The 23,386-nt window shown below is 34.0% G+C and overlaps 1 protein-coding gene across 2 annotated transcripts in view; it reads left to right on the forward strand.

Moving 5' to 3' along the window:
- The window catches only part of LOC136031418 (ral GTPase-activating protein subunit beta-like), a 192,096-nt gene that overhangs the window by 118,923 nt on the left and 49,787 nt on the right, over positions 1 to 23,386 (forward strand). For both annotated transcript variants that reach the window (XM_065710984.1, XM_065710985.1), the window contains exons 14-17: positions 5,033 to 5,110; positions 9,003 to 9,122; positions 14,742 to 14,885; positions 16,862 to 17,190. In XM_065710984.1, the coding sequence (XP_065567056.1) occupies positions 5,033 to 5,110; positions 9,003 to 9,122; positions 14,742 to 14,885; positions 16,862 to 17,190 (671 nt within the window). The remainder of the gene's footprint in view (positions 1 to 5,032; positions 5,111 to 9,002; positions 9,123 to 14,741; positions 14,886 to 16,861; positions 17,191 to 23,386) is intronic.

The following is a 23,386-nucleotide window of genomic DNA, read 5'->3' on the forward strand; positions in this document are numbered from 1 at the left end:
ATCATGTTTTACGAAGAAAGAACTAACACGTAACATGTTTCACAAAGAAAAATATAAACATAAATTAAGTTTCACGAAAGAATAAATCAAGATGCAATAAGTTTCACAAAGATAAATATCAAGACAAAATAAGTTTCACGAAAGAATAAATTAACATGCAACAAGTTACACGAACAAACCCCGTTTCACGAGGAGAAAAATCAATGTAAAAGTTTCACGAAGAAAAAATTAACATGCAACAAGTATCATGAAGAAGAAATAAAAGCATAACAAGTTTCTCGAATACATAAATCAAGATATATTAGGTTCCTTGAAGAAATAATCAACAGGCAAGAAATTCTAAGAATAAAAGACAGCAAGCATCATTTTTCCCGAAGGATAAACCCGCATGCAAAGAATTTCACGAAGGAAAAATATTAACAAAAATTAAGGAAAAATTAAAAAATTGAAAGAAAAATTCAGTTTCACGATAGAATAAATCAAGATACATTATGTTTCACGCAGAAAAATATAAAGATAAATCAGTTTTCATGAAACAAAAATCAGCTCGCCCTAAGATCAACGAAAAAAGCCAGTTTTACGAGGAGAAAAATCAATATACAAGTTTCGTAGAGAAAAATCAGCATATAAAAGTATAACAAATTTCTCGATGACATAAATCAAGATACAGTAAGTTTCTGGAAGAAATCATATGAAACTAGTTTTACTAACAAAAATTAGCATGCATCATGTTTCACGAAGAAAAACCAACAAAAAAAAAAACTTTCAATAACAAATATCAGCACGCAATAAGTTCCACCAACAAAACATGCTCACGAGAACAATCAATGTACAAGCTTCACGAAGAGAAAAAAACATGCAACAAGTTTGATGAAGAACGAATAAAAATATAACAATTTTCTCGAATACATAAGTCAAGACACATTAACTTTCTTGAAGTTACGATCCACCTGCAACAAGCTCACGAGCAAAAATCAGCAAGCATCATGTTTCACGAATAAAAAACCAACAAGTAACAAATTTCACGGAAAAAAAATCAACCTGCAAGAAGTCTCGCGAAGAAAAGATCAACATACATTATGTTTCACCAACAAAAATGTAGCAAGTTTCATGAACAAAAAATATGCAACGAGTTTTATGAAGAAAAATGTCAAGATAATTAATTTTCACGAACAAAAATCAGCACGCATCAAGTTCCACGAACAAAGCCGTTTTCACAAAGAGAAAAATTAATGTACCGGTTTCACGAAGAGAAAAATCAACATGCAACAAGTTTCATGAAGAAGATTCAAAAATATAATATGTTTTTGGAAGACATAATTCAGGGTATATTAAGTTTCTAGAAGAAATAATCCACATACAACAAGTTTCAGGATCCAAAATCAGCATGCATCGTGTTTGGCGAAGAAAATAACAAGCATGCAACAAGTTTTACGAAGAAAAGTCAACCTTCACCCAAATTCTACAAGAAAAAATCAACATACAGTGTGCCACGCTGACGTCAATTGTTAGGAGTCATCAGAAGAAAGGCTATGGGCACTTTTCCTTGAAGTTTAAATGATCGATTTTAGTGTAAATGGTTGTTTTTTGTAGGAAAATGTCCGAATTTTTTTAGGTGTAGTAATGCATGCCAAAGATTGGCGTGTGCTAGCCATTGTGCGCCATTCTGGCGTCTATTGCTGGGAGTCATCAGAAGAAATGCTGCTGGGAATTTTACTTTTATTTTAAATGATCGTTTCTAGAGTAAATGGTTATTTTGTTGGAAAATGTCTGAAAATGCTTCAAGTGTGATTATGCACGCCAGTGGGTGCCACTTGCTAGCCATTGAGTGCCTTAGACTGGGAATTGTCATGGAATGATGCAATAAAACCATGAAATGACAAGTTTCCACTGTTAAAATAAAAACGATGGTCATTTTTATTTTTAAAGTTATCTTTGTGGAAAAAAGGTTGAAATGCCTATGCGCATGATAATGTGTGCCAGAGGCTGTCATAGTGTAGAACAGTGACGTGATTTGACATGGTGTATCACGTTGAGGATGGCTCGTAAAACATAAACCAATGGATTTAAAGCATAATATTTCGTAAGAAAATATCTGGAAAATGTCTCATGAATGATGAGGGATGCCGTGTGCCATCCAAATTGTTGCACAAAGGCGGGAATTGACATGGTATATCACGTTGAGGGGGCTTGCGAAAACATGAACCGGTGGATTAAAAGTACGATTTTTATCAAGAAATTATCTAGGAAATGTCTCAGTTATGATGAGTTGGTGCCAGAGGGCCAGTCATAATGTAGCGTGGTGGTGCGAATTGTCTTGGTGCATTTTGTTTAGGATGGTTTGTGAAAACTTGAACCATTAGGTCTAAAGCATTATTTTTTACAGGAAAACACCTTGAAAATGCCATAGGAATGGTTTTGGATGCCAGAGGGTGCCGTGTGCCACCCATAGTGTGGCTCCATAGTGTGAATTTATACGATGTAGCACGTTGAGGGTGGCTTGTGAAAACACACTGCAATGGATTTAATGCATGATTTCTAAAAAGAAAATATCTGAAAAATGTCTTAAGAATGATAGGGGATGCTAGAAGGTGCCAGAAGGTCAGTCATAGTGTGGAACAGTACCGTGGGTTGATATAGTTAACAAGTTGAGGGTGGTTTGCGAAAACACCAACCGTTGAATTTAAGGCATGATTTTATCATGAAAATTTCTGAAAAATGTCTTGGTATTGATTAGGGGTTACCATACCTTCCTTTGTGCTATCCATAGTATGACATGGTGACGTGAATTGCGTGGACTAACATGTTATACAGCTTAAACTTGACTGAAATCTAACACCCAGTCAAAAAAATAGAGGCATTCTCACTAAAATCTCTTAGAAATGTCTTTTAATATGGTTTTAATTTATCTCTAATAACAAGCCCCTTTCTCTAGAATTGGTTGCAAGGGGGTGGACCAGCCACATATTGCGATGCTGGTGTGAATACGGATACCCTTGGATCAAAGAAACAGCATTTCCATTAAAACAACTCCGAAATAGCTCTTAATATGGTTTAAACTTATCTAATAACAAGCCCCCTCCCTCCGGAATTGTTTTTAGGGGATGGGCCAGCCACATGTTATCACGATGGCTTGAATATGAGTAAAATTGGCTCAAAGAAACGTGGCATTTTCATAAGACCTCGCAGATTACCTCTTAATGTGGTTAAAATTTATTCATAAAATTTATTCGTAAAATATTTAAAATATCTAAAACCAATGCTATGTATTATCTGCCATCTAACCTAACCTGTCTAGGTAACGATAGAGCACTAATAGTATGCAGCATGCGGGTATGTCCAGTAGACCAGAAATCAATAGCTTTGCTGGATAGTTACGCGGCTCGATGGTGATGTTTAGGGACACAATCCACTTAGTCGTTCCAGAAAGCGTGCGTGGAATTCTCTGAGTGAAGGAAACACCTTGTCACGTAGAAGGTATATTCCGAATCGAAATATTATTAATATGTTTGCTGGTCCAGAAGGCTCTTTTCTGGCTATTGGGGAAATCTCTGGTTTTATATTCGAACCCTAAAGCGGACAAAATCTTTAGATTATGAAGGTTCCCTAAAAAAAGGTCATGAAAGACATTGTAATATAAAAAAAACCTTGAAAAAAAGAAACACCTCGAAGGAAAATGAAATCCTGAAGAAAAACAATACCTTGAAAGAAGAAAAAACTCCTTGAAAGAAAAATAAAATCCTGACGAAAAATTTCTTAAAGTTTAATGTAACACCCATGTGTGTACCGTCATTACAAAGCACCCCACGTGTGTTCTGGCATTACGTCGTTCCCAATAAATATAGCAAGTCACGTGAGATTATGTCACCCCAAATAAATATCAAGTCACGTAAGATTGCGTTATATCTCACGTTTGCATCGTGTGTGCCACCCATAACACCCATGTGTGTCTTCCCTCAATTACAACCGGGGATTCCCCGCTTGACTAACGGCCCCCGTTGAAATTGGTTGCTAGGATCGGGTGAACTTGGATGCTTGAGCCTCCGGCGGAAATGGATGCTAGGACCCTGGTGGAATTGGATGCAAGGACCCCATTGGAATTTGATGCTAGGCCCGCGGTGGAATTGCTCACTTTGGCCCATGTTTGAAATGGTTGCTAGGGCCGTCTCGGTGGAATTGGATGCTAGAACCCCCTGGTGGGAATGGTCGCTAGGGGGCTCCGATGAAATTGAATGCTACAGCTTCCCTTTGGAATTGGTTGCCAGGGGCCCAGTCAAATTGTATGCTAGGCCCCCAGAGGGATTGAGTGATATGCCCTAGTGGAATTGCTTGCTAGGGCGGCCGTTGGAAATGGTTCCTACAGGTCCGGTTTGTCGAAGTTCTTCTACTTGGGCGGAACCTGAAGGTTTTTGCTTGGCCCTCGTGGGCTTTTTCAAAGAAAAAAGAAAAATCAAAGAAAAAATATTTGGTGGGGTCACTGAAGGTTTATTCCTGCCCCTCGTAGGTTTTTTAAGAACAAATATTTTATTAGATCAAACCCAGGGAAATCTTGATTTGGCGGAATTTCGTAGGTTTTTTAAACACTCAAAGAAACTGCGACATATCAACCACAGAAATTATGATTTGGTTTGCCCTGAAGGCTTTTTAAACACTCAAAGAAGCGATTATGTAACAACCAAAAGTAAACACTTCCTATGACTGTCATAGATGTGTGTCATGGGAATGGAGAGATATGTGCGTCTTGGAAATGGAGGGAAATGTGTGTCATGGAGTCCAAAAAGGCCTTTCTACTGCTATAACTTATTTTGCTTATCTTGTTTTGGATTCATTTAATGCTGAATGAATTAAATGAATACATTTAATGTTTTGCTAAAATAATAGTTATATTACTTACAAATTTAAGTACTATTAACGTTACTTTTAGATTATATTTTATTTTTTGCTTTATAATATATCTCTAATTTTACTAATTAATATGAATAGCCCAATGTAACAATTGGTATATAAAATTTCAAGATAGCATATTTTACAGGTGCTATTTTCTCTTCGTCGGCTGATTTTCAAGCTTTAGAACAAAGAGGTGCGCCAGCTTTTTCTGTTGGTATGTTTGGTAAGTGTCTAGTTCCGTAATTGGAAAAAGAACTTTTTTTCATATTTAAGCTGCCCCCATTTAGTATTGACTATCAGCGCTGTTTTATCTTGTTTAAAATTTAATATAAAAACCCTGGATTTAATTTTACATTTACACAAAGATTTCCCTAAAAACACAAGGCGTATTAATGCAAAAAAAGGAAAAAACATGCTGCTTTTTAATATTAAAAATTGTTTGGAAATTAACTGAGTGAAGTCTGTTTTAAGTGCAACTAGTTATGTTCTTGAATATTAAGAATGAGAGAGCTTTATTATATAACAGAGCTTTATTTTATTATATATAATTATAAGCATAATAATAATTATAATTATTATATAATTATTGTTACATAATAGATACCAACTTCTTCTCATTGTGAATAAATACAGTTTATCTGATTTAGTAAATGGATCGCCGCTCACTTTTGAAGTTAGTTTAAAGAAGAAGCTTACAGTAGCGGGCAATTCTAATATTTTGTAGGTTATTTGGTGATAATCGTCCCTATCTTTAGTTGTTTATTTCTTTACTTACTCCTTTTCTCTTTTTCTTTCTCTTTTTGAAAAGTCTACATTTTATTTCTTTATTGTGTTAAAAGAGGTGCATCGAGTTCTCCCATCTTGTCTTATTACAAGTTGATATCTATAAGTTGTTTTATGTTAATTAAAATAAAATAATTTTAACATTCTAATTCTTGATGTAAAGTGGTAGGGTTTTCAGCGACCCGGGACAAAGTCGGCTAATCTCCCCCCCCCCCCCCCGCCCCAGAATACATAATAAGGTCGAAATATTGATAAAAAAAAGTATCGGTTTTTCACCCCCTTAGGGACTGCGTATGGGAACGGCCATCTCACTTGCCTTCCTTTGCTACGCCACATTTTCAATGCTCAAATATGTAAGAAAAACTCCATTGCAGGGCCGTTTCTAGTTTTTTTTTTCTGAGAGCAGGGAGTATTTTTGCTAGGTGGGAGGGGTATTTTTGTTTTTTGGGGTAGAGTTTACAAAAAAAAAATGAAAACGCATTAACAAAAATTTTACATAGATTTTTGCCATACTTTTACGAGTCAGTCATAAATTTTGGGGGTTTAAACCCCCCAAACCTCCCCCTCCCACCCTGGATACGGCATTTACCGTTGTAATGTACTTGCAATTTTTCCTGCTTGATGATTGGTACATTAAGATAAAAAAAATTAATTTTTTCTAGTTTTTGCATTCTTGATTTACGGGATTTATCTGTTGAGACGATATTCTCTTATAAGCATTAAAACTAGGATCAGTCCTTTCTTTCTTTATGTTAAGAGAAAGATTTAAGAAGGGAGGGGCTACCCAAGAAGATATCCGAATGCAATTTTGGCTAACACTACTGTTTCATTATTTTTGAAATTTTAGAGTAAAACCCCTTGGTTGACTTTTAAACTCTGCTCAAATGCTCAATGTGCTCAAAAGTTTCCCCTAAAAATAATAAGGAGTAAAGTTAAAAAAAGAAGCAGAAAAATAAAAATAAAAGAAGAAAAATTAAATTAATGAGGCAAAATGACAATAAAACAAGAATTCAAAAAGAGAAGGCTACTTCATTTATTGAGGTTACTAAAAACATGCACCTGAATAAGTGAGCGCCTCAAGGAGTGTGGGTAACTTATAAGAATAAAAACGTTCTTAAAACGTGAAACGTAAAAATGTTCTTTGGTATTTCTTGACATTTTTTCCCAAGTTACGTAATTGTGGTTTTTTTAGAATATGAGGTCATACACTTATCCCTACGCTAGTTTTGCCAATTACACTAATTTTGCCATATTATCACGCTGAAAAATTCTAAGAAACTTTAAGCGCTACTTGAAGTTTTTGATTGATTTTTTTTGCACTAGCGCCAGTTTCCTCTTTTTTAAGGTACCCATACTCTTTAAGTACACCCCAAATCATTCCTTGATATGCCAAGGTAGTATGAAGCAGGTGCGCAATTTGCTATGGGGCTGGGGGAAACTGCACCCTGCAGACCCAAGTTGCCTCCCAGGTCTTAGTTTGCCCCCCCCCCCCCTCCCCAGCTGACATTATTTCTAACTAAATGTCTTTGTAGTAGGTGTTATATATAAAACTTTTTAGCAATATCTACTTTAAATACGGATTAGGTACTAGCTCGTTTGTACCCTGTCGCCAGCTGCTCTAAACTTGCTCGGGAAAATATTAGTTATAGCCATTGTTTCCACCAGCTCCTTTTTATAATACATTAAATATTGGAAGTTTTTCGTAGAAAATCCGTAGATGGCGTGTCAAATTCAGTAGCATTGGTCGTAAATGATAAGGTGCGGCAGAAAGTCTTATGGTCGAAGCACATGATCGCAAGAACCCGGAAGCTTTCCCCATCCTAATGGTTCACAGTTGCAAGATTAGAATTTTGCCAACTTTTTTTCTCTTTTGTGGCCTAGTAAGGTTCCAAAGTTTCCTTTTTATAAGGGTTTTGTCCGAAACCGTTATAACAAAAATTAGCAATCCCCCGTACCACAGACAAAAAAAAAGTCGTAGGTCCGACTGTATAAAAAATTTGGGTACAACGAATCGTTGATATAGAAGCGAAAATAATAATTTTTAGCATAATTTTCTGGCGAGTTGACTAGATACTTTAAGGAAAGAGTGAATATGACATTTTCAATTGGATCCCGATTTTACCGTGGATCTGCGGAAAAATTCTTAGAAGTGGAAACACTGGTTATAGTAAGCAGCACTTGCTAAACTATACGACTCTACCCCGCACGCTTTTCACATTGCCTTTAGGGGACTCTATCGAAAACCGAACAGTTGAACATTCGCTTGGGTTTTGTCGCTGTTTTAATCTCCTGTTAAGCTGCCCGCTATGTTTCCTGCAGTTTTATTTCAGAATATGTTCAGTTTCTGATACACTAGTTGTTGTGGATGCACAATAGTGTGGTGTTTACAACAGGAGTGTTCGTCATTTCTGTCATTTTTGTGCCTTTTCATATTATATATCAAATTTACCTTGGATTATTTCCGTTTTTCTATATTTGTGTTTTGAGTTTTTGTTGAGTAAATGTTGAATTTTTTGTTATTTTCTTCTATATGTTCATTTATTTACTTCCCTTAATTTTGACATGTCTTTAAGTTGATCAAGTGATATTGTCTTATTTAGAAGAGAGTTTTTATTTATAGTCTAATTAAAAAGAATACGTGCAGAATATGGGGGTTAAAAAAACTGTATAACTTTTTCTACCAAAATTTTCATCAGGTCCTAGCCAGGGTAGTCACAAGTGGCACTAAGATATACAGTTTTTTCGTCAAATTAATCCTTTCTCTTTATAAAAAAAAATTTTTGACTGACTTAACCATTTTTTTGGAAAATAAATAGGCAAAGGATTTTTGAAATTTGCGGCGAAAAAAAAGTCGCTAAAAATAGAATTTCCCATGTTAGCAGTGACAAATTTCAAAAATTTTTCGAACAAATGTAGAATTCTTTTAGAATAAATGCTCTCCAACGATTTTATAAATGATAGATGAATGAGGTTCTGGGTTTTTTAATAAAACATCTGCAGTTGACTTGACTGATCTTATCGGTAAATAAACATCAGCTGAGTGACAACTCTGGATCTAGCCGCACAACGGAGCCTATAGTTTTAATCTGCGTTATCATATTTTTATTATTCTATTTAGAGGTTGTCAAGCCTAGATCATAAAGTTTCAGGTTGGCTTCTTATTTTTTTTTTTTTCTTACTTTACTAATTGAGTTTTCACGACCCAATTTTTGTTGACATAAATCAATCGTCCAAAACGTGGATCTTCTCAGTCCCATTATATTTTTTCTCTATAAAATAAAAATATACCGGTCGAGGCTTCGTATTTAAAAAAAAAAAAACATTTTTTCCAGGTGCTGATTCTGATAGCTACTCAAATCATAGTTTAAGCACAACCGACTATAGTATTCCTGAAGAGCCATCTGAAAATGGTGATTCACCTATGTCAAGTATACAGACACACTCTGGCTCATGTAAGTTGTTTATAACTCCTTTGTATAGTAGTAATTTTGAAAAATAGCTTTGGATCTGATAGCTACTAAAATCTCGGTTTAACAAATAAGATTTGTCTTCTGAAAATGGTGACCTGCATATATCCAGCATAGAGACTCACTTTTGCTAGTGAGGGGGGCGCCTAAACCTCAAAAAGTGTTCTAGACCCATCTTTTCAAGCCTCCTATGAGGGGTGCTTCAGAGGAATTAAATGAATATTAGCTTAATTCATCTGAATCCCACATCATAGGAGGCTTATAAAGATGGTCCTAGAACACTTTTTGAGGTTTAGGCACCCCTTCACACCGAAAGACTCCATTGGCAAAACCCCTAATAGATGGTGTTCAACTATAGATTCAAAACTAAATCAGTTAGACCTATATCTCTGTTTTTATGGTTAGATTTTGGGATTTTTAGAGTAAAAAAAACAAACGGCTTGCATATCAGCGTTATGAAGGATCATTATTATTGAGTGCTTCAAAGGCTAAGTCGATTAGCCCTATTTTATATTTTTGCATTTATATTGAAAATTTTAACAGAGCACAGGGGAAACAGCTTGCAAATTAGTGTTAAAAAGAGATATTATTATTAAGTGCTTCAAAGGCTAAATCGATTTGCCTCGTTTTTTTATATTTAAAAATTTTATGGAAGTACAAGGACGAAAAGCTTGCAAATCAGTGTTATGAAGAAATATTATTATTGAACCATTAAAAAGTCAAAACAATTAGCATTATTTATATGGTCATGATTGACCCTTAATTTTGCACACTTGTAAATTAATTCCTAGAAAATGGGAATATCGTGATATTAAAAAATAAATCCAAGAAAAACATCTTGTTTCAATGCAAAGAGCCAGAGCTTCAAGAATTTTTAGCTTCTGGCTTCTTGCGTAAAAGTAAAGCTAAGATATATAAAAAAAATTTTCGACCTTGAAGGGACAAGTTTGATAACGCCACTTATGATCTAAGGAGCCTAAAATACATATTGGAAAGAGCCGCAAATTTTTATAATGAGAAGTCATTTCGCTGGCCAGTTGAATAAAATTTCTCACTACTTACTTAAGATAGCTCTTATTTCGGTTGCACAAAGATTGGAATGTTTCAAAGCCTGCAAAATACAACTTCTTTCAGGTAAAGTACTGCTTTCCAACTAGAAGTGGACTGGCACAACGAGGAAGATGCCAAGTTTGATGTTTCGAGGGCACCTAGGGGGGGTCCAAATCCTATAAAATCGGGGAGCTAGCGGGTCGTCTCCTCAAAGATTTGAAAATTTAACATCCTTTAATCGTTTTTTAGGTTATTTCTACACTCGCAAAGCTTATACAAATTCTATAATAATTTTTAATAAAGCATTTTGATGAATGAAGTTAGTTTTCAACTAGACCTACTTAAAAGTCCACGTTTATATGTGTCTACTGCCTAGTAGTACAGTAGTCTATTATTTTGTTTAAGGGCCTGAAAATCAGGACCAATGACCAACTTAATCTTTATAATGTAGTTTTAGATGTGAGCATACGCTGAGCATTTGGTACCGTTTGAAATCACATCTTAGCGTATCAAAAAAAAAAGAAGAAATTTGGTTACAGTAGCTCAAAAATTAGAAAGTTGATTTTTTTTAAATTAGAAACTAAGAAAATTTTTATTTTTGCTTCTGTGTTGGTTCCAATATAGTATGCGAATCAATTTAAACTGAAAAAATGACAGCGAAATAATGTTTTGCTCAGACTGTGTCTTTTAGCACATAGACTCCATGATACAGTGTGGTCTACAAACTCTTTAAAATCTAAGATATGATTCTGTATGTAAGAAGTACACAAGCTTGGAACGTGGTGAGTGTTCAAAAGCTTCGGAAAAACAAAACTCATTTAACTGTGAAGAAAAGAAACACGAGTGGGTGTATTAGGCAGTAAAAAACTACGCTTCTTCGTTTATTGGTATCTGGTTCTTGTGACATGGACTTGGGACAGGGAACGGACATTCTCTCGGCTGTATAATGGAGTGCAAATTATTGCGTAACGCAGCTCTCTACGCTAAAGTTTGACTCTTTGCCACAATTCTGCTTTTTAAAACAATTAAAAGCTTTAGCGTAAAGAGCGAGGAATTGCGGAGGGGACAACCCATTTCATATACGGAGTAATTTCTGTTCATTTTAAGTTTTAATGTCGCTCCTTATTTTCAGTTAAAAAAACTAGTTTTTTTTATGTAATTATTTTCATAGTATGATATCCCTTACCTACTGAACGATTAAGGATTATACTATATTCAAACGTCGTAAATTATATTATATTGAATATTCCCTACGATATTATAAATAGACAATTTGCGCCTGCTGGGTTTTACTATTAATTTATTCATAAATTAATACTACTTATACTATTAGGACTATATATATTATACTATTATAACTCAATTTATACTTATTTATACGATTATACTATTTATACTATAATACTGTTATACTATTTATTTATTAAAAGTAATAAAAGCGAAAATGAGCAATTTTACGTAGTTCTTTCAATGGGGTCAGAATTTCATTTAAAAATATATTTTGCTGTTTGCTGCATAATATACTACTATAGATCTTAATTAACATTCTCGGTTTGCTTGTTTTTTCTCTTGCTTCTTGAAATGATTCTTCTTGTTGTGTCTTTGAAATAGTTAGTTGGTATCATTTATATTATTATGCAGTTCTTAATAAGTTCTTCAAATTTATTACCTGTTGGTGTAAACTTGCAAAGGTTTCCCAAAAACTAATTAAGTTAAGTATAACGAGTTAAACAGTGTTTGATTGCGTTGTAAAATGATTTGCTTTTATGTAGACTCCTCGAAATTACATTTAATTAACTAATTTTCTGTAGCTCATGATTAGCCTATCATGTTATTACCAGGAAGAACATTTGAAAAGAAATATAAAAAATTAGAAATATAAGAAACAAGAAAATATATTTCTTAAGAAAGAAATATAAAAGGAAATCATTGAATGAATAAGTTTATTTATTACCAATCAGTTAAGTAACAGACGGAGCATGCAATGGTGTCAATTCACGAAAATGTTTACGCGGGGACAACAATGTATTTTTCAAAATCTAGTTGGTTTTTTTTTTTTTTTTTTTTTTTTTTTTTTTTTTTTTTTTTTTTTTTTTTTTTTTTTTTTTTTTTAAGGAAAACGTCCCAAAAATTATTTTCAAAATCAAAGCAGATGGGTTAACTGTCCCCCCCTCCCCAATTGGTGGCCCTTTGAGAACAACAAAAGAAACACAAAACACTAATGTTCTAAAACTATAAGACTAAACACAACAATCAGTAGTATTATACCAACTATTGTTGCAGAATCCACTGACATGTTATAATGAGCAGTGTGTGCTACGATTGCTTCCTCCGGATTCATTATGCCTTACCGACGCTAGGCATAGCTTGCCTACGATGGTAAGCGCAAGAGGAAATTTTAATATATATAGTAGACTGAGTACAATTTCGGTCTATATTTAGCCAAAAAAGCACGCCAAAATTGGCTAAGGTACAAATAATGGGTAAAATGATAATGTAAGTCGGTGTTTCAATCTTCTTTTTTGTGGAGTGGTTGTGTTATTATGGGCTGGATCCGTGTTTTCATGTGTTGATAATTAAGGGAACTATTAGTACTGCTATTGATTTGCACAGTCACTATTCTTACTGAACTTACTGAGTCGGTGTTTCAATCTTCTTTTTTGTGGAGTGGTTGTGTTATTATGGGCTGGATCCGTGTTTTCATGTGTTGATAATTAAGGGAACTATTAGTACTGCTATTGATTTGCACAGTCACTATTCTTACTGAACTTACTGAGTCGGTGTTTCAATTTTCTTTTTTGTGGAGTGGTTGTGTTATTATGGGCTGGATCCGTGTTTTCATGTGTTGATAATTAAGGAAACTATTAGTACTGCTATTGATTTGCACAGTCACTGTTCTTACTGAACTTACTGAGTCGGTGTTTCAATCTTCTTTTTTGTGGAGTGGTTGTGTTATTATGGGCTGGATCCGTGTTTTCATGTGTTGATAATTAAGGGAACTATTAGTACTGCTATTGATTTGCACAGTCACTATTCTTACTGAACTTACTGAGTCGGTGTTTCAATCTTCTTTTTTGTGGAGTGGTTGTGTTATTATGGGCTGGATCCGTGTTTTCATGTGTTGATAATTAAGGAAACTATTAGTACTGCTATTGATTTGCACAGTCACTGTTCTTACTGAACTTACTGAGTCGGTGTTTCAATCTTCTTTTTTGTGGAGTGGTTGTGTTATTATGGGCTGGATCCGTGTTTTCATGTGTTGATAATTAAGGAAACTATTAGTACTGCTATTGATTTGCACAGTCACTGTTCTTACTGAACTTACTGAGTCGGTGTTTCAATCTTCTTTTTTGTGGAGTGGTTGTGTTATTATGGGCTGGATCCGTGTTTTCATGTGTTGATAATTAAGGAAACTATTAGTACTGCTATTGATTTGCACAGTCACTATTCTTACTGAACTTACTGAGTCGGTGTTTCAATCTTCTTTTTTGTGGAGTGGTTGTGTTATTATGGGCTGGATCCGTGTTTTCATGTGTTGATAATTAAGGAAACTATTAGTACTGCTATTGATTTGCACAGTCACTATTCTTACTGAACTTACTGAGTCGGTGTTTCAATCTTCTTTTTTGTGGAGTGGTTGTGTTATTATGGGCTGGATCCGTGTTTTCATGTGTTGATAATTAAGGAAACTATTAGTACTGCTATTGATTTGCACAGTCACTGTTCTTACTGAACTTACTGAGTCGGTGTTTCAATCTTCTTTTTTGTGGAGTGGTTGTGTTATTATGGGCTGGATCCGTGTTTTCATGTGTTGATAATTAAGGAAACTATTAGTACTGCTATTGATTTGCACAGTCACTGTTCTTACTGAACTTACTGAGTCGGTGTTTCAATCTTCTTTTTTGTGGAGTGGTTGTGTTATTATGGGCTGGATCCGTGTTTTCATGTGTTGATAATTAAGGAAACTATTAGTACTGCTATTGATTTGCACAGTCACTATTCTTACTGAACATGATTTTGACTTCTGGAGATACCGTTCCACTTTTATTTGGGGAGAGTTTACAGCTAAGATTCTTCTGAGGAGAACTGAAATTGCAAAACCCATGTTTTGATGCAAATTCTTTGACAGATTTGTTACTAATTTGTAACTATTAAAGGCTAATAAAGGTTCTTTTGGCTCCATATGACAGAATGCTACTCGATGGAGGATAAGCCCCCTCCCCCTATTTCCGTCTGTGCATACTATCCTATTTAATTCTTTCATTTTGCGAGACAGTGGAGGATCCTTGATTTGCAGATGGAGGAGTTTATGTGTGGCTTCCTAGTTTTTGGTGACTTCTTTCTATTGGCTAGTTTGTATAAATCTAAGTGAAACTGTACCCGAGCAAAGGGTAGGGGGCTTGTTTGATAAGACTGATGTCGGACGAAGCCAAATTGTTCGTTTGTTGCAAATACGATTTGAGTCTGGTTATATGAATTGTATTGTTACCAAAACCGAGTTTAAACTACTTTTATATAGACAGAGATTAATTTTAACGACTTTTAAATTTTTAGACGATTCTGCAGGACTTGTTGCTATGGTAGCGGCAACGACTATTTGTCAACGACTGATATCGGCCTGGAAAACAGAAGTGACAGTAACTGTAGCTGTTTTAGAAACTCTTGACGGATTAGCTAGACTCTCAATACATAAAAAAGGTAAAATTGTTTGTATCTCACAATGCTCGGGAAAATGACAAAAGAGGAAAACAAAATAAACAGAAATAACAAGCAAAACAAGAGAAAAAAATATATTTAGTAAAAAGGGTATTGCGCTGTATACAAGAGACTTCCGGATCGAAACCCCAAGGGAAATTTATGTTCTAAAATTTGCTCACTGTGACTTCTAAGCCTTTGCTTGCCTGACTTGACTCAAATTAACCGAGGATTAATTTATTGTTTCATGCTTGTACAATTCTGAAAAACTAGCTTTCACTGAAAAACTAGTTTTCAGCAAAACTAGCGCTTTGCTGAAAACTAGCTTGCTTCAGCTTTTAGTAGAATTATAATTGTAATCAAATCTATTGATTTCATGGCCGGGAAAAGACTATTGGAACCTGTATAAATCATTCTTTAATAATTATTAAAGAATAATTTATACATTTTTACACAATTATACATAATTTGTACAATTAACCTCTATAGGCTACTTAAGGATTTTTCTGCTCCTAATCCTGCTTTGTTGTGTTGACTTTGTGTTTTCAGTGAAGTGCTAGTTTTTCAGAAATCTATAAACGTGGGAAACGTCAAGAGCCAGTTGATTTGAAACTGATTTGCACCTGCGAAACAAAAATTTTTGTACTGAGTAAACTTTTAAATAGTAGTTGTTGACCTTTGATTTGTTTTTTCCGCTCTTAATCCTGTTTTCTTGCGTTCGTTTTGTGTTTTCAGTAAAGTCCTAGTTTGTCAGAAATCTACAAATATGGGAAATATCAAAAGCCAGCGGATTTGGAACTATATTTCAAAAATGAGTTGTGAAAATTCTTTGAACCCATAATTTTTTACTCCTAATCCCCTCCAAATTGTGAGGTGCCATTGATAGTGAGGTAAGGGTAAGGTGGCCTCCTCCGGAAGCTGTCCCTATCTCTGAAGATTTTTATTTGTTTGATAATTTCTTAAATAATGTATTAGCATTTATTGTGTTTGAGGTTAAGTGTCCTAGTATGATTTTTTTCATTTGGAATGAGGATTTTTACTCCTTCCGCCCTCTATAGATAGATAAAACAATATATTTCCTTAGTCGCACTTTAGAAAACTAAGTTCTAAAAGTAATTATAACAAAGCTTGGTAATTCTGTAAGTATAGAAAAGGCTATAAAGGGAAAAACACATTTCTCCCTTTATTCTTTTTGCCCCATTTTGAACAGATTAGTACCATATGGCTAGCATTACCATGTCCTCTGGTTATAAGTATGTCCAATCTGGCTTCTTTATTGGAATTTTAAAATTGTAATTATTTCTGTAAAAGAAAAAAACATATCTTTTTTTCTGTTAGTTCTTAAAAGACTATGTATGTAAAAATTGCTAAAAATCTTCAATTTCTGTTTCCTTTATGGGATCGTCAGAAGAAAAAATGTGCTTAAATATCTTTGCGGACTACGCCAAAGAATATTATATAAAAATTCATTGGGGAGTCTCTAATATACTTTCTGATACAAATTCTCCCGATTAGCAGCTGTTAAACACCCAAAAACTTGTTACCCAGAATGTACTGAAAACTTAGATAATTTCTTACCAATTTAAATAAATTTAAGTATGACCCATTTTTTTATTAAGTTCTTAATATTGAGATCGCTACAAGAGAATCTATCTGTTTAGCCAACAAGAAACTTCTTGTATTTATCTTAATGGGCGGGAGTAAAAAAAAAAACGCAAAAACAGATGAATGTTAGGAAAAATAAAAGAAATTTTCCAGTAGCCAGAGATGGATTAGTGTATTTAGCAGTATAATTCTAGTTTGCTCTTTTGGAGTAGGATAATACACTGTACTTAAATTTGTATATCCCCTTTTTCGCTTTAAGTTTAAGATTTGAAAGACTTCCTTAAAAAAAGGCAAGGGACTACCTTTGTTTTTGTTAACTATAGAACATAACATGTTCAAAGATGGCTGACAAATTCATTTTTTTTTCTTTCAAGGTTCGTCAGAAGCACAAAAAGTGGTAAAATCTCTATGTGAACTTATAATTTGGCAATGTTCCCGTCCTCCACCGGCTCACTCTAAAGATTTGCACTCTGCAATTGTGGCAGCGTTCCAATGTTTAGGCTCATGGCTATCTCCAGCTCTTCTTAATGAACCTGAATGCCTTTCCGTTGTACTAGAAGTGATTGAACTGGGAATCTCGGGAAGTACGTCGCACTGTTCCACTGGACAGCCTCAAGTTTTTAAGCATGAAAAGCTATGCAAACCAGTATCTTTACGAGTTAGAGACGCTGCTGAGACTTTACTGTATATTGTTGTTGAGTTGGTGAGAATTTTATTGTTTTCTTTATTTTTTCTTTCTTTGTCTCCACTTGATCGCTTTTTTCTTCCACTTCAGCTTTTTCATTCTCTTTATTGCAAACCAATATCGTTACGAGTTACAGACGCTGCTGAAACTTTACGGTATATTGTTGTTGAGTCGGGGAGGATTTTATTGTTTTCTCTGTTCTTTCATTCTTTGCCTCCACTTGATCGCTTTTATTCTTCGACTTCAGCTTGTTTTGTTCCAGTATTGTTACGAGTTAGAGACGGTGCTGAGGCTTTACTGTGTATTTTTGTTGAGTTGATGAAGATTTTATCGCTTTTTCTGTTCTTTCTTTCTTTGCCTCCACTTGATCGCTTTTTTCTTCCGCTTCAGCTTTTTCATTCTCTTAATTTTTGCTTTGTTTTTCGCTTCAAGTTAGTTTAAATTATAAAACAATATAATTCATAAAATAATAGCTTAAATATGCTTGTCCAATTAGTATATCTTGTTTATTGTCATCTTCTCTACTCAAGTTATTGTCATCTTCATCTTCAATATACATTGTCATCTTCTCTACTCAAGTTATTGTCATCTTCATCATCTTCAGTTTATTGTCATCTTCATCTTCATCTTCAATATACATTGTCATCTTCTCTACTCAAGTTATTGTCATCTTCATCATCTTCAGTTTATTGTCATCTTCATCTTCATCTTCAATATACATTGTCATCTTCTCTACTCAAGTTATTGTCATCTTCATCATCTTCAGTTTATTGTCATCTTCATCTTCATCTTCAATATACATTGTCATCTTCTCTACTCAAGTGATAGAAAACTTAGACTTATTTTGAACATCAGTTTGTGAAATGTTTGTCAACATTGAACTAATTCAATTCAGAGGGACTAACAACTTTTTTTCATAGTTGAGTACAACGGTTATTATTGGGAGGCGTGTTATATGCCCACCTGACGGGTCTTAGGGAGATAGGGATAATTGACAATAGTCTAGTTTTCAGGCTTAATCATTTGAAACGTTAGATAAGGACAGGTGTAGAGGGCATACCCAAGATTGTGTAACCTGAAAAGAAAAAGTGTGTTTAATTAATAAATATGCACAAATCGACAGTCTTGCCTGAAACCCCAGTCAACCTTGAAAGTTTATAGTTAAAATTATTGCAAAATTTCAGATACGCTCATTGGTTTAGGCATCGACAATAGTCTTTGTCTCTAATTTTACCCATATTTTTTTTCAGATTACAATAGCAGTGAGGTGGCCGGTAGTGACGTGTCATTAGTAGTAAGGTAAATGTAAGGTGGCCTCCTCCAGGGGCTGTCCCAATCTTTGAAGATTTTTATATTTTGATAATTTCTTAGATAATTCGCCTGTTTTTAAATATCTGGGTCCTTCTGATTTATGTGTCAGAGGCCAAGATCCTGCTTTGAGCCATTTGACTATGTAGACCAACATTCATGATCCTGAATGACCTTGGAATTAAACAAATTGTCCATGAAATAATTTAAATTGAAGAAAATTCAAACAATGAAACATCTTTATATATTTTTGTATCTACACACTTAATCCAATGAGAAAGATTTATTTATAAAAAGTTATGTAATGCACTAAAAAATAAAATTAGTAGCCGATCAAAGCTATGTTCTATCCGAAAACCAAGCAACTCTACCTGCCAAAAAAGTAAACATAGCAATAAGGAATTATTCACACGTTTATTAAAAATTTTTGCCATGAATCCGTAATCTTTCTTATCAGTTTTAGCTGAAGTTTTATGAGATAATGAAGGTTAATCTCTGTTTAATTTTTTATGTTTTATGTTTTTTTGTTGTTCGTTTTTTATTTTGTTGAAGAGTGTTCAAGGGCTTTAGCTTCTTATTGGTTTCTTTGTTGTAGTGACGTAGTGTTGTCGTTGCAATATCAAAGTGTTTTAGTGTCGTACTAATTTAATTAACTATTACACTATTAACTTGTTGCAACATTAGTACATGGATCAGTATACGTTGTACATGGATATGTACATTATAACGTTAATACACAAGTAAGTTTCGGGTCCGGACTCGATTCCGGGTTTTTTACTCGCATTATATATCGCTGAAGGATGCTAATAGAAATGTAGCCGAAATATTCGCTTAGGTTATATTTCATTTTTTAATCTTCTCGTTAAATTCATTTGTATCAGGGGTTTTGGCATTTCTCTTATATTAGAATATTTTGTTTCGTTTTTCTAGTTTAAGCAATGTGTTCTTAGGATAAACAATAATTTTTTAGGTCATCCGTTTTTCTGCGTTAAGCATAAATCGTAGAAGGATACGTCTCATTCAAGTCGCTGTTTTTTTGTAGTTTATTAGACTCTTCGTTTCCTAAAATACACATTTATGTTAATTTTACGACTAGATTTTATTTTCTTTCCCTTTTTGCTATTTTTTTTAAAGTTCTGCCATCGCTTTCTAATGTGTCAATTTTTTTCTTTTTTCATGCATAAGAGATACTCACTTCAGAATTAGGTTAACCGTTAGCACAAGATTTTTGATCTTAAATAAAGTTGTAAATTTTGCCATATACACATTTCAACGAAATTTATTGGTATTATCTAGGCTTGGGAATCGAACAAAAGGCTTTTTGAAAATATAGGTTGCCAGAGTATTTTCCCATTACTTTTGTTCCAAAATATATTTTTCTTTCTTTGTCTGTTTTTCTAAATATTGAAAAAGATTTCTCTTTTGCCGCTGATTCTAAATATGTCTATCTTTATAGTTCAGAATTACCACCCAAAAGCAATTTACATAATAAAAGCTCTTCGAGAATTTTCCCTCAAGATAATTTCAGATGAAAACTGTGGGAATTCGAATGGAAATTTGAACGGAAACTCCAAAGTAATATAAATCCCGTGTCTAGAATCGGCAGAGAAATTAGATTTTCTTTCACTAAGTAAGCTATATAAAATTACTACTCTGGAAAAGAAATTTTCTAACGAAAATTTTGTAACTTCCTAGTCGTAAGAAAATTTGTCTACAAAACGCACAGAATGCATATTTATCTTATTTGGCTTTCAAATTGAACCTAATAAAATCTGAAAAAGAAATTCCAAATCCTATTTCACATCATGAAAGATCGACAGCTCCAAATTCGATTCAAAGCATGTCCGTCTTCTTTCTTGTTTTTCTTTTTCTTCTTTTCATGTTTTTTCATATGTTTTTTTTCATGTGTTTTCTGGCAGATTTTGTGATACAGTAGTTTTTTGAGGCATCTGAATTCAGGAATATGTGATGTAAACTGTTTTGTTCACAAAGAAGGATTGTTTTTTCGGTGTTTGGGTTCCACACTAAAGGGAAATTACTGAATTTGGAATTCCGTAGGTGTAATAAAAAATATTTTTATAAAGAAGAAAGAACGATCAAAAATGGGGTTTTTAAGGCCAAACCAAAATACTGCAAAAAACGCACAAAGAGAATATTTCGAAAGGATAACCGCTACTCTTCAACGCGAACAAAAAATATCATTAAGGAAAATGCCAAAAAAAGACAAATAAAAAACCAAAAGCAAACGCAGAAAGTCAATGTGAAAAAACAAAACTAATAAAAACCAATGAATAAAACAAAATTAAAAGACGAACAAAATTCAATAAAAAGCCAAAATTGAAAGAATGAAAACCAAATACCTAACAACCATAAAGCGAGTCATTTACCAATATCCACGATTTGCACAAAATTTAAAAATTTGAAACCCCATTGAAACTCCATTTTTGATCGTTTATTTTTCTTTATTAATTAAAAAAAAACTTTTTCCCCTAAATACGTTTTTCGAAGAAAAGTAAAGAGCACCATTAAGCCGAGAATGAGCAGAAATTAAGTCAAATAATCTTCCAGGCGTAAAACTACCACAAACCACCATCAATAAATAAATGAAACTCAAAACGAACAGAAATTACAATAAATACAACAACATCTTATTGAATATAATTCATGCTGGCTTGACGACCGGTTACAAACTAAGCACAAATATGCTTGAAATACGCAACCAGTCCACAATTGCTAAATTATATAACTAACAAAATCATCATGGAAATAAACACAAATAAAGAACAATAAAAAAAGAGATATTAATAATAAATACAGAATAATTAATTTTGAAAAAAAAATAAAATTAAATTAATAACAGAAAAAAGGACCAAAAATACTTAAATTGTCCTCTCTCGTAATCCAGTCCCACACTCACCAACTGACCGCAAGGAGATGCTTCTATAACCGATTTTTAAATTGCGGCACACTTTCCGCTTTCCGAATTGAGTCTGGATAAGTATTCCAGACCACCGGACCTTTGTGCTTTGCCAAATGGCTAGAACAACCGTACTTCTTCGCTCACTTATCAGGTCTTCAGCATTTCTCGCAGAGTATCCGTGATAAAACGAAATTAAAACAAAAAAAATTATAAAAATCATAAGGCGCGAAACCACTCAAACTCTGAAACACGAAAATACCGATCTGAAAATCTCTAATTTGACCAACATTCAAAATCCTAAGTTTCCTAAATATCGCCTCTGTACTTGAAATTCCTGTGTCATACTTACCAATTAACCTTAGTGCTTTATTTTGCTGAATATGCGCTCGTTTAAAATTGCACGTAAAACTACTAGCCTAAATCGTACATCCGTAATTTATTTATGGTGCAGTCAAAGAGATATAAAAGAAGAAAGGGACCAAAAAAATTGGAGAGCACATAGGCCCCCTCCCATGCTCATTTTTTCCCAAAATCCCCAGATCAAAATTTTGAGATAGACATTTTGTTCAGCATAGTAGAAAAACCTAATAACTATGTCTTTTCGGGCGACTTAATCCCCCACAGTCCCCGGGGGAGTGGCTGCAAGTTGCAAACTTTGACTATTATTTACATATAGTAATGGTTATTGGAAAGTGCACAGACGTTTTCAGGGGGACTTTTTTGTGTTGAGGGAGGGGGGTCGGGTGGAGGAGGTTACGTGGGAGGATCTTTCCACGGAGGAATTTATCATGAGGGAAGAGAATTTCCATGAAGGGGCCCTAGGATTTGTTAGCATTATTAAAAAAAAAAACGATTAGAAAATAAATGAAAGAAAGTTTTATTAGAAAAACGTAATAACTCTGTCTTTTCGGGCGACTTAATCCCCCACAGTCCCCGGGGGAGTGGCTGCAAGTTGCAAACTTTGACTATTATTTACATATAGTAATGGTTATTGGAAAGTGCACAGACGTTTTCAGGGGGACTCTTTTGTGTTGAGGGAGGGGTCGGGTGGAGGAGGTTACGTGGGAAGATCTTTCCACGGAGGAATTTATCATGACGGAAGAGAATTTCCATGAAGGGGCCCTAGGATTTGCTAGCATTATTTAAAAAAAAACGATGAGAAAATAAATGGAAAGAAAGTTTTATCAGCTGGAAGTAAGGAGCAGCATTAAAATCTAAAACGAACAGAAATTATTAAGTATATAAGGGGGTTCGTCTCCTCCACAATACCTCGCTCTTTACGGTATAGTACTTTTGGTAATTTCAACTATTTATTCTACGGCCTTTGTGATTCAGGGGGTCATTCTTAAAGAATTAGGACAAAATTCAAGCTTTAGTGTAAAGATTGAGGTATTGACAAGGGAGTGAACCCCCTCATATACGTAATAAAAATATACAAATAAGGAAGTTTGTTACGTAAGCTAATTCGTAGGTTACATATATATATATATATATATATATATATATATATATATATATATATACATATATATATATATATATATATATATATATATATATATATATATATATATATAACTAATAAAAACGTTCATAAAAAAATTTCTAGCTGCCTTTTTAAGTAACCAAAATTAGGAGGCCAACTAGGCCTCCTCCTCCACCCCCTTTTTTATCAAAACGTCCCATCAAAATTATTAGAAGACCATTTTAGCCAAAAAAAAAATTAATAAGCAAATTTCAGTTTAATGGTTCATGTGCGGTGAGCCAAAATCAAAGCATGTATTAATTCAAAAACTTTAAAAAATTAAATAAATTTTTTTTTCATTGCAAGTAAGGAACGACATTAAAACCAACAGAAATTACTCCGTGTATGAAAGGGGTTGTACCCTCCTCAACGCCTCGCTCTTTACGCTAAAGTTTTTTATTGTTTTAAAAAGTAGAGTTATGAGAAGTCAAAAAAGTTCTATATCGTCGGCGAAAGATTTC

This window comes from Artemia franciscana, chromosome 9 (genome assembly GCF_032884065.1).
Source record: "Artemia franciscana chromosome 9, ASM3288406v1, whole genome shotgun sequence".
In the NCBI taxonomy this organism is placed as follows: domain Eukaryota; kingdom Metazoa; phylum Arthropoda; class Branchiopoda; order Anostraca; family Artemiidae; genus Artemia; species Artemia franciscana.